Source organism: Trachypithecus francoisi, unplaced genomic scaffold, assembly GCF_009764315.1.
Source record: "Trachypithecus francoisi isolate TF-2019V2 unplaced genomic scaffold, Tfra_2.0 Contig01440, whole genome shotgun sequence".
NCBI classification, from domain to species: Eukaryota; Metazoa; Chordata; class Mammalia; order Primates; family Cercopithecidae; genus Trachypithecus; species Trachypithecus francoisi.
In genome coordinates this window covers 14,979,814-14,996,782 of record NW_022681431.1, presented here as the reverse complement: position 1 = coordinate 14,996,782, position 16,969 = coordinate 14,979,814, and the positions used below count along the sequence as shown (strand labels likewise).

At 45.5% G+C, this 16,969-nt stretch overlaps 1 protein-coding gene across 6 annotated transcripts in view; it reads right to left on the bottom strand.

Moving 5' to 3' along the window:
• The window catches only part of PTK2B (protein tyrosine kinase 2 beta), a 134,761-nt gene that overhangs the window by 55,705 nt on the left and 62,087 nt on the right, over positions 1–16,969 (bottom strand). For all 6 annotated transcript variants that reach the window (XM_033229295.1, XM_033229311.1, XM_033229309.1 and 3 more), the window contains exon 2: positions 6,718–6,958. In XM_033229295.1, coding sequence (XP_033085186.1) covers positions 6,718–6,921 — 204 coding nt within the window. In that variant the 5' untranslated portion in view covers positions 6,922–6,958. The remainder of the gene's footprint in view (positions 1–6,717; positions 6,959–16,969) is intronic.

Sequence of the window (16,969 nt, the reverse complement as noted above, 5' to 3'; positions counted from 1 at the left end):
CTGCGGGTGGGAGGGATGCATCCAGACTGGGAGGGAAGGGCACAGGATAGCTGCAGCCTCTGCCCTTCCTGGGGATGTGAATGTGAATTCTGAGTGGGTTGATACTTCAGGACAAAACAAGGATGAATCTTGAACCCAGGTTTCCAGCTTGGTAGAAACTGGCTGAGGGAGAAGGTTTTGGATGTAGGACCCCATCGGCACCTCTGAACAACGCCATACCCCAGATGAATATCTCTTCTTCTGCTTAATGCCTTCCTGGGTGAGAAAAGATGGTCTTGTGACAGGAAGAGATGAGCACATGAAAAGAGTGGGTCAGCTAGAGGAAGCTGGAGGGAGAAAACACCACGAGCCTGCCGGTCAGTGTGCCAGGCAGGGAGAGGAGAGAGCAGGGCCATGCCATTATCATGTCATTCTCACCCATATCATGATACATTTGAGACTGGTAGGGGCACTGCAGATAGTTATCCCTAGACAATGTAAGGAAACTGGGGCTGAGACAAATCAGGACATATGACTTGAGAAGAAGAGAGAGCAGAGGGAAAGGAAGGAGAGACAGAGAGAGACAGGAGGAAGAGAAGTAGGAGGAAGAGGAGACAGAGAAGGAGAAGGAAAAAGAGGACGAGGACAAGAAGAAGAAAAGGAAGAAAGAAAGAAAGGAGAAAGAAGAAAAAAGAAAGAGAGAAGAAAGAAGAACAAAGAAGAAAGAAGAAAAAGAGAAGGAGCAGCAGCAGCAGCAGCAGCAGTGAGAGCCAAAGAGAGCCGCCCTGTGTGGGCACGTCTGGGTACTGCTCTGCCAGTTCTTTTCAGAGTGTCATCTTACCCCCTTTCCCAGACAAGCAAATTAGCACGTTAGAGAAAAATATAATGATATGAGCCTCTGTTTGCTCCAGAAATTCAGAGTTCCTAAACAAACACAATTTCCTATAAATATCAAACAAAAGGAAATAGAAAATCCAGAAGAGCAAAATCAATTTCTCATTGTTCTCTGCAACACCTGCCTAATTTCTTTTAGGTCCTAGGCACAGGGGCCAGCGCTTATTCACAAAGCTTTTTATAACATGGAGAAATCACCATGAAGCTACTACATCTGCAGGAAAAAAAAAAAAAAAGTAGAGAATAAAGACCAAAACATGAAATCAGCAAATATGCACGGAGTAACTATGTTTTGGAAATGTGTTGCCATGTGGATTGTGTCAAGGCGATTTGCGACTGCTTCCATTTGATCAGACACTGCTATGTGGGGGTGTCAGGATTTCAGGAGCGTTCTTGGGGAAGGACATGTGCTTGGCAAATTTGAAAGGGCTGGCAGCATTCTGAGTACTGGGAAAATGAGGAGAGGAAGATACAAGGATAGAAGTAGAAAAATTCATCAAAGGATAAAGTCAAGCTAGGAAAGGAGACTGCAAAAAGAAGTCAGGAAGCAGAGAGAAGGGCTGCTCCAGGAGAGTCCCAGAGAAGGAAGTTGGGCTTGGACTCCCACCTGGACACTGCATCCCCAAACAGGCACTGCACAGCAAAGCTCTTCCTCTGTGTGTAAATCCAGTCCCACTCTCACAACCTATGAGTGACATAAGATTGTGCTTTTTAAAGATAACTTGGGATACATTATGGAAAATACATTGGAGAAAGGCAAGAATGGATGTGGGGAGATGTTATGTGGCTATTACAGTGAATCAAATGAGAGATGACAGTAGCTTAAATTAAGGTTGTAGCCATGGAGATGATGATGGTGACCTGTTCTCACAAGACCTATGGTTTCCTGTAGAAGCATGTGCTTCAGATTGAGAAGGTTCATTCATTAGTGTGAGTCCATGTCAGTCTCACTCTTGGCCAGGAAGCCCTATGAAAGCAGGGAGAGCAATGTGTTTTAGGATATGCTAACACCCTAGGCCATACCAGCATAGTGCCAGGCACATGGGAGGATCCAACAAACATTTGTGGAGTGGACAACGGAGTAATTCAGAACCCTTTCCCGAATGATCTCATTCACAGCCATGCTTCAACCACGAGGTGGTTGGACTGACCTCACTCAAATGTCTATGACCAACCTGGGTTCCCTCCTCCAGAATTACGTACCCAAGGATCTACTTAGCATTTCCACGTGAAGATGTTAATGTGTCTCAATTGTACTCCACAGGTCCAAAACTGGGCATGTGAACTCCTCACTCCCCAGTGGATTTCTCCTTCAGTGTTTTTCATCTTAGGGAATGGCACCCTGGCCACCCAGACCAGGGCTGCCATTCTTCACACCTCCCTCTTCCTCATCTGTGAATCTCCTGTCATCACAAAAGCCTTTCATCTCCTCAATTCTGTGGATTATAATCACTTCTCTCCATTGATCACAGTGGTTAAGAGTGCAGGCTTGGGAAGTGCATTGCCTAGGTTTAAAAATAGGCTTCACCCCTTACTGGCAATTTGCTTAAATCCTCTGTGCTTAGTTTCCTTATATATGAAGTGGAAATAATAATAGTTTGTGCTTTATTGGGTTCTTTTGAGAAGTCAATATGATGGTGCATATTATTGCTTTCCAAAGTGCTGGCTGCCATCACTACTACTGCCATCATCATAACTAATATCACCACTACTGTTACCATCATCATCATCACCACCATCACCATCACTATCTCCATGGCTATAATCTTAACTTAAGCTACTGTCATCTCTCATTTGATTCACTGTAATAGCCACATAACATTTCCCCACAGCCATTCCTGCCTTCCTCCAATGCATTTTCCATTATGTAACCCAAGTGGTCTTTAAAAAGCACAATTTCATGTCACCCATAGGTTTAAATTATATCAGTGGCTTCCTACAAGAGATGGAATAAAAACCAAATGGTTAACGTGGTTTAAATAGCCAAACTTAAGCAATTCTTAGTCTCAAACCCGCTATGTGCCTTCCCACTTCAGGACCTTTACACATGCTGTTCCCTCTGCAGTGAACACTGTTCCTTTAGCCTTCCCTTCTTTCTTTTCCTTCTTGGTCAAAACCTCTCTTAAATGTTACTTATACTCACTGTCTCCACTGTAATTCATTGCACAATGTGTTCTGCCTCCATCTCTCCACTAAAATTGCCCAAACAAAGATGATTCCTGGCACCTGCTGCTAAAGCCATGCACTTATTTCTAACCTTATCTGCTGTCCTTTCTGAGCATCTGACACTACCAGTCACTATTTCCTTAAAGCCCCCTCTGCCTTGGGCTCCTCAGATTCTGTCCTCCTGGTTCTCTTGCTCCTTCTTTGACTGATTCTTGTTTTTCCTTCATTTGCTGCTCTTTATCAGCCTTTTAGAAGTTGATTTCCCTAGGTTTCCCACCTGGATCTCTTTGTTTTTTGAGATGGAGTCTCACACTGTCGCCTGGGCTGGAGGGCAGTGGCGCAATCTGGGTTCACTGCAACCTCCGCCTCCCAGGTTCAAGTGATTGTCTTGCCTCAGCCTCCTGAGTAGCTGGGATTACAGGTGCGTGCCACCACGCCCAGCTAATTTTTTGTATTTTTAGTAGAGATGCGGTTTCACTATGTTGGCCAGGCTGGTCTTGAATGCCTGACCTCGTGCTGGATCTGTTTTTCTTCTGTTACACTCATTCCTTGTGGGTGATCCTACCCATTTGCGTGACATCAATTGCATAATGACACCCAAATTTGTCTCTAGATTCTTTCTCCCTCCTGAGCTCCAGACCCACGTTCCTCCATGGGGGTGTTTCATAAACACTTTAAACACAACACACGTAAAGTTGAAATCTCAGAACGCCCTCCCTTTCTCTGTTTGGATCTCAATGAATGGTACCAACACCCATTTAGTCGCCCAAGCAAAAACTTGAGTCATCTTTCTCTCCTTCCTTTCTTTCCCTCCCTATATCTAGTTAATCATCAAATTCTATTGACTCTGCCTCCTTAGATATACTCAATTATGTTGATTTATCTCTATTCCCAATGCCATTCCCTTAGTCCAGGTCCTCAGCATTTTGCTTTTGCAGTATGACCACAGCCTCCTAACCCATCTCCCATTCACCAGTCTTTTTGTTTGTTTGTTTTTTTGTTTTTTGTTTAATACAATCCTCTTTTCTCTGCTGTCAGAGTTTTGGGGGGAAAGTTCCCTAAACGATTGTCCAGAGATCTAGTGGTTTAAAAGAAGGTTTTTTTTTAGGCAAATAGGAAATTGTTTATTTAAGAAACTATCACCCCGGTGGTCCTTCTTAGTGATCTATCAGGCATATCCGCCTATTTAAGGTTCTGAGAAGTCTTACTGCAAAAGAATCTGTTCAGAATTGTTTAACCAAACATTTCCCAATCTTTTTGACCACACATTCACTTCCTGAGGGCACACTTCTTAACATCTTGCAGAACACCATGTTGCTGTTTTAAAACACAAATCTCATCATATTACTTCTTTATTGGAACATAAGACAGATACCTGGATAGACACCAAAAGAAGACAATTTGCACTTTCTCCTCTGGGCAATTAGAGGCCTTTGGAGATTCCTCAGCTGGGTAATAACCTAATACCCACACAATCAATAGCCTCCAGTTATGGACACTGCTATGTGCTTTGTGCCTCTCCTCCATCATCTCCAATCTTTACAGCATGATCCCCGGGTGAGGAGACTGAAGCCCAGATCAGTTAATCATTAGGTCCCAGGCCACACAACCAGTAAGGATGGAGCAGGACTTGGCTAGAAGTCTAGGTATGGCTTTAAAGCCTCAGCTGTTTGCAATAAGCAGGTGACATTTTGCCTGCAGGAGACACTGGAAGCAGGAAAAATCAGAAGGCTTGGACATATTCCTAGAAGTCAGTCACTTCTCTTCCCCGCCTCTGTTCCCCACCAACCGCAGATAATGCCTCAAGCCATTCTTCTTAAGCCTGGGTCTCATTGCCTTCTCCATAGGCCCGTTGTGTACTTTCATCCGTTAAACACCCAGCAGGGTATATCATACAACTCCAGGAACATCTTGCCCCTGCCTAAAAATATGTGTTTTTCCTTAATGTCTGTCCATTTCCAGATTTCTCTGCCTGATATTCTAGGCCCTTCATTCTCTGCTGTCAACTTTCCTTTTTGATCTTGACTTTAGATACTTTTCTAAATATAATCCATACTCCAGTCAAACTGAACTACTTACTGTTCAGAGGCCTCCCTGCCTTTTGACATGCTGTTCTGTTCTCTTGGAAAGACTCTTCCTGTCCCCAGTGTCACTGCTTTAAATCCTACCTCTTTTTCAGGACCTTTTCACTGCTGACTCCATGGAACCTGTCCTAATCTGAACTAACTAGCTGCTCTCTGTTTTTCAGCACAAAATAACGATGAGGTGCTCCTCCCTAAACTTGGAAATCAGGTTGACTTCTGAAAATTAAACTAGTAAAATTCACAGTGGATGGCATCAGCTCTTTGCAAAAATGATATACCCAAAGGAAGACTCACGAAGTGGATAAAGAGATAGGAAAACATCCTTCTGGAGGAAGATGACCAGGGCTTACTCTCAGGACACAATTGTGCCTCTGTATCAGAAACCGTAAGATGAGCAAACAAGGCCCTAATCGAATCAGTTACAGGAAACAGAGAGAGCCAATCAAACCGTAATCAATGGTGATAACTGGCCATGACAGCGACGTAATCAATTATACTGTGCTCTGGTGCGTGGAAGCACAGCATGTGCTATAGCAGACGGAAGGCAGCCAGGATGACGTGGCCAGGGCACAGCAGCACTAACCAAAGGAAACATTCATGGAGTTTAGGGACACTGGCTTTCAGGACATGGGAAGGGTTGGCTATGAGCTGGAGATGGCTCATCCCATGTCCTCAGACCTGATTAGCTTTCCCAAAAGTTCCTGCTTCCATTGTTCAAATTACCCACTAAGCAGTCTTCTCAGAACCAATCTGGCTTTCCCTCCCATCATCAGAAAGGGGTGCTCTGGGCAGCGAAAAGGTATGTCCTCAGTGTATCTACTCATGGGAATGCTGGGAAGATTTAATGAAATAATGTGTATAGAGGGATTGGCCCAGGCTCCACATAGCAATTGTTCAACAAATGTAGGTGACTGAAATTAGTTCAGCATGTTGGAACTCTGCTTATGATGACAATCTCATATACATTTGGTTAAGGTGAACTGGCATCCTGGTGTCCAGGTGCCCTGATGAAGGTGGATACCTGGACCTGCAAAACAGACGTTGTGATTCTGGGTAGGAGTGAGCAAAAGGATGTGTTGCCAGGTAGGGCTTGTTAACCCTCCACCTGGCCCAAAGCACCTCTACTTCATTATCATCCTCTAAGTGCCCCACCAGCGCCTTCCTCTACATGCTCAGCACACAAGTCTTATACCAGTTTTGTTCTATTTTTAATGCAATCACTTGTGTATGTCTAATTCCTATTTCATCAGAGTGTAAGCTCTTTGAGGATAGGAGCTTTTAAGTCCCTTGCAGAGCTTCAAGTATCATAAATACTTAATAAGTTGAAATGAATCGAATCAGAGGCCAAACAAATGATCTGGGGTTCAAGCAAAGTCTACAACATGTGTTTCCCAGGCTTCTAAAGAAGTAGTATGCACACATCTGCAGAGAAGGCCTGGTGATGCAGGCTGAGCACATGTCTCTGATGCCACCTCACCTGTTCCACCCAGGGGTACATATGGGAGAGCTGCGAGGCTGCAGGAGAGCTGCTCAGCTGCCCAGGAAGAAGACAGAGGGACAGACAGATGGACAGAGCAGATGCCTTCACACTTACCCGGATCTCCGTCTGGACAGTGCATTTGACCAGTTTGAAGTTCTTCCCAGGATTGAAGCTGTTGCTATAGAAGCAGACCTTCAGGATACGCACGTCTTCCTTTTCCACATCTACTGGTACCACCACCATGGGCTCTGCGGGGCCTTCAGGCCGGAGTAATGTGCCCAACTTTACTCGGCTCAGGGGCTCGGACACCCCAGACATCCTCTCAGACAGCAGCTAAGACCAGCACATTGCAGTCCTGCAGAGACAGCAGAGGGTCAACCCTGAAAGAGCCCACACAGGTCCACATACCTCATGCCCCAGGGACAGCACCCACCAAGCTCCAAGACAGACACAAATGCTATATATTATCCCATTCCCAAAAGCTCCCCTGCAAGGCACCTGGCTCTCTTGACTGGGAAAGCTGCAGGTATGCAATCCAGACTTGGGGCTCCCAGGGGTATGAACTCTGTCTCCTGGAAGCCCCTCTCTCCGACCCATTCCTCCCTCCACCCTGGCACCCAGGCAAGGGGCCCACCCTTAGCAAAGGCAGCTGTGAGAGGAGGCGGTCACAGCTTGGTTCCAAGGCACAGCTGAACAGAAAAAGCAAAGAGCGAGACAGCAGAAAATAGCAGGAGAGGAACAGGGACAAGAGGGAAAATCCGAGAAGAAAAAGAACTGGAGAACAAGTGGCCCCAAGGGAACAGGAATGGAGAAGGCAGGAAAGGACCCAGGTGGAGGGCCAGGCTGTCAACTGATGCTGTCTGTCCCCATCCTCAGCTGCCAGCAAAAACTTTCAGGGTGGGAAGGCCTCCGTCCGACAGGAGCTCATCACATAGACATCACTCATCACACGCAGGAGGATTCAAGAGGAACAGTGCTCTGCCCGGCACCTCCACAGGGAAGAGCATTCTGCACGTGGGAGGGGGCTGAGCTGGGACCCTAGAAAACCCAGCCCAGTTCTGCTGACAGCCTCCGGTTGACACAGATGTAGACGATAAGAATCCTAGGAATCTGCAGTTCACCTTGAATCTCAGCAACATTGGTCCCGGCCTCTGGATCCAACACAACTCAGTAGAGTAGGGTTTATCTCCCACTGAGCTAAAGCAGGGAATGCCCAAAGGAAGAAGTGGATGGGTTCTAGATGGATGGCATCAGCCTTGGCTCCACATAATCACTTGGGATGCTTTCAGAAACCCTAAACCAAGCCCCATTCTCAGAGACTGCTGTCAAACTGGTCTGAGCTGAGCATTGACATACTCGTTTCCTAGGATTTTTCTAACGTTTGGCCTGGGTTGGAAACCACTGTTCTACAATGAGGTTAGCTCTTATCCTGAAACCCCTTCTTAAAGAAAAATATCTCCTTTCTAAGAAGAGACTGTGATTTTAGAGGGAGAGAAATTCCTTGACCAGGAGTTGGGGGTAAAATGATAGAGTTGGCAATGTTAAAACACCAATGTGGAGTCACATATTTGAAAAGTGGAATCATAGCCTATATTTATTTATTCACATTGTGCTGGACAATAGAAAAGAAAGATTCAGATAGCCATTAGCTTTAAAGAGCCATTCCTTTTTAAAAAAGTGAATGTGTATTATGAAGATGCAAAAGAGAGGCAAGGATGAGAGAAGGAGGTGGGCATGTCCTTCAGGTCAGGGGCAGGCAGACAACAGGCAGCACCAAGCTCAGAGTCCACAAGGGCAGCAAAATGTGGCATGAGACCTATGGAGAGAAGAATATGCAATCTGCTTTAAGATATATATATATTCTTATCTAAAATATATATATGTTCTAGAAGTAACTGTCTATTCTAGAGGTATCCATACCATTTTCCAACAAACATCTGCTGGACATGTCCTGCATGCCAATACTCTGTTACGTAGATGTATCCCAGATCCCCTGACCTTCAACAAGGAATCCAGGGGGAAGTCGTTTGAGAGGTAACTCCAGGAAACATCAGAGAAATGATGACAGGGAGGGGAAAACAGCTAAAAAGAGTGATCAAGTGAGTTACCACTTGGACAACCACAGTTTAATCCTGCTGGGAACTCTAGGAGCCAGGACAGAATGTACTCCACCTGGAGAGGGAGGGATCTGGGGTATTTATACACCACTCTTACAGTCATTGTTCCAGCACATCCAGTCAGTTCTGCACAAGAGAGAGCTGAGAAAGTCCTCAGGCACAGAGGTGCAGAGCTGGTGGCAGGCGGGTAGAAGAGAGGATTGTACTGAAATGGCAGGGCCCAGGGGACACAGGAGGGAACAGTGGCAGCCCTGCTACAGGGTATGAAGATGAGAGAAGCAGGTCTTTCCCTAAAGGGCACACACTCTAGTCAGAGAGACAACAGGCAAATACACTCACATAGCACAATATGGCACATCTAATAATGTTTCAGGCAATGATGGACTGCATATATGATGGTGGTCCCTGAAGAGTGGAACGGAGCTGAAAAATTCCTCTCACCTAGTGACATCATAACTGTGGTAAGGTCACAGCCACAATGCATGACTCATGTTTGTGGTGACGCTGGCATAAACAAACCCGCCACACTGCCAGGAATAGAGAAGTCTAGCACACACAATTATGGGTGGTACATAATACTTGATAATGATAATAAAGATTATGTGACTGGTTTATGTACTTACTCTACTATACTTTTTATCATTATTTTAGAGTCTACTCCTTCTACTTATAAGAAAAAGTTAACTGTAAAACAGCCTCAGCCAGGTCCTTCAGGAGGTATCCAGAAGAAGACATTACTCTCACAGGCAATGACAGCTCCATGCTTGTTACTGCCCCTGAAGAGCTTCCAGTGGGATGAGATGCAGAGGTGGAAGATAGTGATATTGATGGTCCTGATCTTGTGTAGGGTTATGCTAATGTGTGCGCTTGTGTCTTCATTTTTAACAAAAAATAAAAAACTTTAGAAATGGAAAGCTTATAGAATAAGGATATAAAGAAAGAAAATATTTCTGTACAATTGTACAATGTACATGTGTTTTAAGCTAAGTATTATTACAAAAGAGCCAACAAGCTTTAAAAAAAGTTTATAAAGTAAAAACATTACAGTAAGCTAAGGTTATTCTATTACTGAAGAAATACAATTTTAAAAAATAAATTTATTGTAGCCTAAGTACACCATGTTTACAAAGTCTATGGTAGTGTATAGCAATGTCCTGGGCCTTCACATTCACTCACACTTACTCGCAGATTCCAAGAGCAACTTTCAATCCTGCAAGCTCCATTCACTGTAAGTACCCTAGACAGGTGAACCATTTTTTATCTTTTACACTGTATTTTTACTGTACCGTTTCTATGTTTAGATACACAAATACCTACCATTGTGTTACAATTGCCTACAGCATTCAGTACAGTACCTTGCTGCACAGGGTTGTAGGAGCCTTGCACTGTACCATATAGTCTAGGCTGTACCATCTAGGTTTGCATAAGTAAACCAGTGAAATGATGATAGGGAAGGGAAAACAGTCAAAAAGAGTGATCAAGTAAGTGATCACTTGGTTAACTGCCATTTAACCCTGCTGGGAACTCCAGGAGCCAGGACAGAATGTACCCCACTCAGAGAGTGTTACCTTCCATTGTGTTACAACTACCTGCAGTATTCGGTACAGTAATCTGCTGTACAGGTCTGTAGGAGCAATAGGTGATACTATATAGTCCAGATGTGTAGTAGGCTGTAGCAGCTAGGTTTCTGTAAGTACTCTGATGTTCACACAACTGCCTAATGGTGCATTTCTGAGAATGCATCCTCATCCTTAAGTGACAGGTGACTGCACATGCAGCTATGGAGACACCACACATGCAGCAGGTCCCAGCTTCAGGATCTACTGTATCTAGTGAGCCTATGGCCCTGAGGACCCTGGACATCTTTGGTGATTATGATGTGTCCATACAGGTTCATGGACTGTGACAAATGCTCCACTCTGGGGGGTGTGGGATGTTGATAGTGGGGGAAGCGGTGCCTGTGTCAGGGCAGGGTGCATGTGGGAACTCTCTGCGCTTTTGACTCAATTTTGCTGTAAACCAAAAACTTCTCTAAAAAGAAAGTCTATTAAGAAAAAAATGTAGCCATGAGAAACCACAGTCTGATAGTTGTCCTCCCATTCCCCAGCCTGGCTGGGCAGGGTCTAGCCCACTCAGGAGCCAACTCCCATATCAGTCCCAACCAAAGAGAAAGATTCATACTGTACATCAGACCCAGTGCAGCCCACCCAGACACCATTATCAGCATGCTTGGAGGACCCTGGTGCCTTATCTTCACCAGATTCCCTTGGCCCCTGGTTCAAGAGCCACCAACTGCAGTCACCAACATAGCTCAAGGAGAAATATTTCAGCAAAGTCATTTCTGTCACCCAGAATCTACCTCTACCTTCGCCTGATGCAAGTTCCTCAGTTCTCCCTTTAGCCCTTTGCAGCAGAAACTTCTGATGTGGATGCTCATTCCAAAAGTAATTACAATTTTAAAACCTATAAAGAAACACAAGTGCTTTGTGCAACAATCCTGGGAGGTGGGCAGAAGTGAAGATGGCCATTTTACAGATGGTAACACACTCAAAAAGGTCTAAGCCATTTGGTCAAGGATTCATGCCTGCTAAGTAGCAAACTTAGATCCCAAAAACAGGTTTGAATCCCAATTTCTCCCACTTCCTCAGCTGCCCTGGAGGAAGGTGGAATCCACTAAGGGCGGCACAAACTCCATGAAAGATAAAGGTGACAATTCGCATCGAATATCCCTGGTCAGTGAAGAATCCTGAACCCCTCCTGGCTTAGAGATAATCACCCTTCTTGTGCCAGGACTTTGTCTTGAGAGGTCCTGGATGGACTCCACACTAGAACATAGGTTTGATCAAAAGCCTCAGGCACAGTAGGTGGTGCCCACGTCTCTATTGACACATGGCAACTTCCTCAAGCGCACACAAAACTCTGATCTGTAGACACAGATCTGTAATGAACATTCAGAACTTATTTGAAGCAAAGTAAATGAACGGTTCCATGAAAGGAAGGCATCCGCCACCCCTCTTCAGGGTCTTGGGAGAACATAGCTCTCAATTCCATGCCATCTTCTGTCACGCTCACCCTGCCTGTGTTCTGCTCCCAGCTCATTGTCTGACTGGCTCTAAAATCTTGTGCAAGTAACTTTACCTCTCCTGGCCTCATTTTCCTCCCCTATAAAGTAGGGTAATGCTGCCTACCCTGTTTTCCTCATAGAAGGGTGGTGAGGATGAAGTGAGAAAACAGAAGTGAGAGTTCATTGTAAACAATGAAGCGGGACACCAGTGAAAGGCTCTATCATCATGACTATTTTCACTTGTCTTTTGTCCAAAATCTTGTCTGATGACCTGTATTCCCTGTATCTTGCTCCTCCTGTCAGTAGTGCTCCAGAAAAAAAAAAAAAAAAAAAAGCTCTACTTTGCAGAACTTGCCAATTTCTGTAGTGTAAAAATTCCCGCTATGACTGACCTTCAGGTACCAACGCACATCACTGCTGAATGCTGAGTTAGGAAGAGATGACAACAATCTGCTGATTCCAGCTCCTCTTCTTGATGTCAGAACTTGTTCACGCCTCTAAATATTGTCTGATTATTTGAACTACTCGTCAATAGCGTATCTCTGGCCTTTAATGATCACAAAATCCTCTGATGCTCAACTCATGAGCCAAAAACTCTGCCCCTTTCTCCAGACCTCCTTCCTGGCTCTCCAAGCCCTGGTATTCCATCCTCCCTGCTTCCTGGTCTGCCCCAGACCCTCGGAGCAGAGTCAGAGGAGACTACATCCCATGGCACTAGTGAAAACCCTGGCTCTGAGCCATCCTGGGCTTCGGTTTGCCTCCTGGCCCCCAAATCTGCCACAGTCAAAGTCAAAGAATAACAAACACAAGGAAATGGGCTCAAATTAAAACAGGAAAAGTTCTGATTGGCTGTAAGAACTTCTTGGCCAAAATCTGCAAAGGGTACTATAGGAGGATGGACAATCTCTGAGTTCTTAAGATCTTCAGGAAGAAAATAAATTATGCTCTTCCTGAATGGCAAGACATTGACCTGCCTGCAGGAGGGGGAACTGAAGCAGCATTTCAGTCCCTTCCAGATGTACCAGGTTGTAACTGTACCTAGTACTGTGCTTCTGGCACAGGGGAGATGCTAAGATTACAGGAATAAATATCACAGGAAAACTTAACTCTGGCCCTTGAAGACATCGTAGGGTAATGTTACACACGTGTGTTCAATAAATAGCTTAGCCTCTTGGGGAGGCAGACACCAAAGGGGATGCTGGGAGTCCCAAACATAAAATGCATGGTCTTGAGGACTGAAAGTTCTGTTTCTGGCTGGGTGCGGTGGCTCATGACTGTAATCCTAGCACTGTGGGAGGTTGAGGCAGGCAGATCACTTGAAGTCAGGAGTTCGAGACCAGTCTGACCGACATAGTGAAACCCCATCTCTCCTAAAAGTACAAAAATAAGCTGTGTGTGGTGATGTGTGCCTGTAATCCCAGCTACTTGGGAGGCTTAGACAAAAGAATCCCTTGAACCCAGGAGATGGAGGTTGCAGTGAGCCGAGACCGCACCGTTGTACTCCAGCCTGGGGGAAAAGAGTGAAACTCCACCTCAAGAAGAAAAAAAAACCAGTTTATTCCTGATTTGAGAGAGTGTGGAAAGGGGACCATTAGTCAGAAAGGCTATATGATGTCAGGGAGAAGGCGCATACCTCTAACTCATTCAAACCTGGATTTAAACCACTTCTTCGGGGCTGGCAAGCCACACAACTGGGCCATTACTCGAGTGTGGCAACATGGCAGCCTTAAGTCTCTGCCATGGACCCGTTGTGTGATTTGGACAAGATAATCTCTGTAGGCCTCAGTTTCCTTCATTGGGGCATGAGGTTACTATTACTTATCCTGCAGAATTTTCTGGAGGATCAGAGGTTACTTCTGTTGCTTCTGTAAACTCCTTGGCACATTCATTTTTTAAGTGTCTGTGACTTGGCAGAAGAAAGAATTGGAAATATAATACTAAGATCCACTTTTTAATTTTGAAATTTAATTTTAATTATTATTATTTTTTAGAGATAGGGGCTTGCTCTGTTGTTCAGGCTGGAGTGCAGGGATGTGATCATAGCTCACTACAGCCTCAAACTCCTGGACTCAGGTGATCCTCCTGCCTCGGTCTCCCAAGTAGCTGGGACTACAGGTACATGTCACCATGCCTAGTTCAATTTTTTTATTTTTATTTTGGATAGAGATAGGGTTTCTCTCTGTTGCCTAGGCTGGTCTTGAACTCCTGGCCTCAAGTGATCCTTCCTCCTCAGCCTCCCAAAGTGCTGGGATTACAGGTATGAGCCACCATGCCTGGCCTTTAAACCTTACTTTTAAAAAGTCTAAACTGACCTCCTAAGTGCAGGATCAGATGGCTGTGGCAGCCCTTTCTACCTCCAGTGCTCGGTGCACCAAGGCTGCCTTTTCACGGAGCCCCGCCTTCCTCCATGCACCTGCCCCACCTCCACAGATCACGCTTCCCTTTCCTCTGCTCCTGTACAGACCCATTGCCTGTCCTCAGAGCACCACAGGCGCCTGTCCATGGAAGGAAGCCTCCCAGGAGACAGTCAAGCACAGCCCTTTGGATCTAGTAGAAGTCAGAATGTCACCAGACACACTCCGCCTTTCCACTCTGCCTCTGAGTCACTTCCCTTTGCTGTTTCCACATCAACAAGATGGAGAACACAGCCCTTTCCTATCCCAAAGGCCTGCTGAGTGCAGGCACTTAACTAATTGGCAACGACCTTGCAGTCTCAGGGAACTGGTCCTAGGTTTCTGGGCAAGGCTGGGCCCTGCTGGCTCCTCACAGCGCCCCCTCCGCAGCTGGAGCCCTCTCAGCCCTCAGTTCCCGCAGGGCCAGCATTCTGCCTGCTCCAGGGCCCTCCGGTCCAGCATTTGCTAAATCACCTCCCTCCTCTCCAAGACTTTCTCCCATTACCTTGCGAAAGAGAGAACCAGAAAGGTTGTGATTATTGCCAGCTATAATTGAATGTAATTCAAAAAGCATTTGTTGAAACTTTACCACGTTTTCAGCTCCCCACCCCCGCACCCATTACCCATCGGGAGTCCCTCTGTTTCCAGCTCCTGCCAGCCCAGAGGCCAGCTGACTTGGGGGGTCTTGCAGGGCAGGAGGGGAGCAACAGGGATGCATTACCCTGTGCTTTCTTGCTAAGGGAACCTCTTCTCCCCTCAAAGCCTTTGATCCCCGCAGCTAGCCAGATTTTTCTTGTCTCCTATTTGGCTTCTGGGCTCCACTCTTCTCTCAGTTCTTCAAAAATCATACTCATCTTGCTCCTTATTTGCCAGGTCATGAATGCCTTTTGGCTGGGGTGTCTTCCTGTCTTCCCTCCTATCTTCCTTCTTTCCTTCCCTCCTCCCTCCTTTCTTCTTTCCTTCCTTCCCTCCTCTCTCTGCCTTCCTATGTTTCAGGAGCCATAACGGACCTGTAGCTATGAAGATAAACAGAAGAGGGAAGAAGGTCCCCATCTATTAGATCATAATTCAGTAAAAAGAAAAAAGGTAAAACAGAACAAAACACACAAAAACAGCCACAGCCTGCTATGGTCTCTAATAGAACTCTAAGCATGGGACCAGAGGATCATAGAAGAGAACCTGCCTACTGGGCCTCAGGATCTTAGGAAAAAGTGACCCAGAAAGATCAGGAAACCCCATGACATGCTGCCTATAGGGCTGGTGAAGAGGGTGGGTGAGGGGTCATTGGGAAATGAGACCAGAAGGTGGCAATCTGCTAAGAAATTTTTGAACATCATCCATGGAAAAGCAGATTTTCATTTTAAAAATATAAATATGGCACAAGGATACAGCACAAGTGTGAGCTGGGAGGCTACAGGGGCAGCGAGAATAAGTGTCTAGTGTGTGTTTGGCCACTGGCAATCCAAGAGAAGGATGCCTTGATTTGTAGCACTTGCCAATTTCTCTGGTGTAAATACTTCCACTGTGGCCGATTCCAAGCCACCAGCATGATGGTACTGAAAGGGGAGTTGGGGAGAAATGGATGCCACTGGCTTGTGAGAGTTGGTTCCAGCACACCACTGCCTGAACAGTGACAAACTCTAGGCAAAGAGGGCAGATCTCAGGGTCCCTGGCCTCAAGCCACCTCTGACCCTTGATGTCCCACTTGTTGCCTGTAGTGGTTGCACCACCCAGCACTTCAAGATAACAATGCACAAGGTGCATGGAGGCATAACATATTACCATGTACCCCTTCCTCCCAAGAGCTTCTTTTCTCTTACTCTCCAGTCCTCTGAAAGTTGTTATTTTCAAAACCACACTCTTTGTCATTTTTAATCCCAAACTAAGTTATCCAACAACTTCTCCTCTTAAGATTTGTCATCTTTAATCCCAGACTAAGTTATCCAACAACTTCTCCTCTTCAAATCATGATCTCAGCTTTTTCCTTCCCTCTCAACCTCCAACTCCTGCAAATCTCGTGTCCCTCTCCAGGTGGGTTACAAAGTTGGCTGCTGGGCAAGGAAATTTGGTACCATGACAAATCAATGCTTCAATTTGTCTGAGTTCTTCCCCATTTTCTTGAGAAGTTAATAAGGAGGTCAGATGACAGCAGGTGAATTCCTAGCTGGTCAAATGGTTTTTTCTAAAGACTGCTAATCAAATGTCTGCATTAACCTGGATGGAAGACTATTACTTTAATTGCTTCTGTTCACACCTTTTAATTGGGTATGAAGGAGCTTGTGGTTATTAAACAAGAAGCATCAAGTTGAGCACAGGATTGGGAGAGATTATGGCTTTAACACAGGATCAGAAAAAGTTCCTGAAATCCTCGCAGGCTGGTAAGTCATGCCAAGTTTAACAAAATGCAACTTGTGAAGTGGGATAAATGAGCCATTCTTCATGTAGATTAAAAAAAAAAAAAAAAGTCTTCCCCAGTCTAGGATGAGAAAGAAGCGGTTTAGCAGTGGATGGATTAAAAAATAGGATTTAGGCTAACTGTAAATTCACTGTTAGTCACTACGATGTGGCTGCCAAGAAAAGTTAATGTAGTGTTGGGATTACCAGAAAACCCCTAAGAAACGACGGTGATTTCCCTCCGGGCTCTGCACACACGATCCCACCTCAGCGGTGCAAGCTGAGGGCCTGGGGTTTGAGAGGCCGTCTGCTAGGGCAAGGGCATTCAACAAAGCCCTATCACCTGGTGCAGACCCCTAAAACCAAAGAGAGAGTGAGTCATGGGAATTCAGGATGGA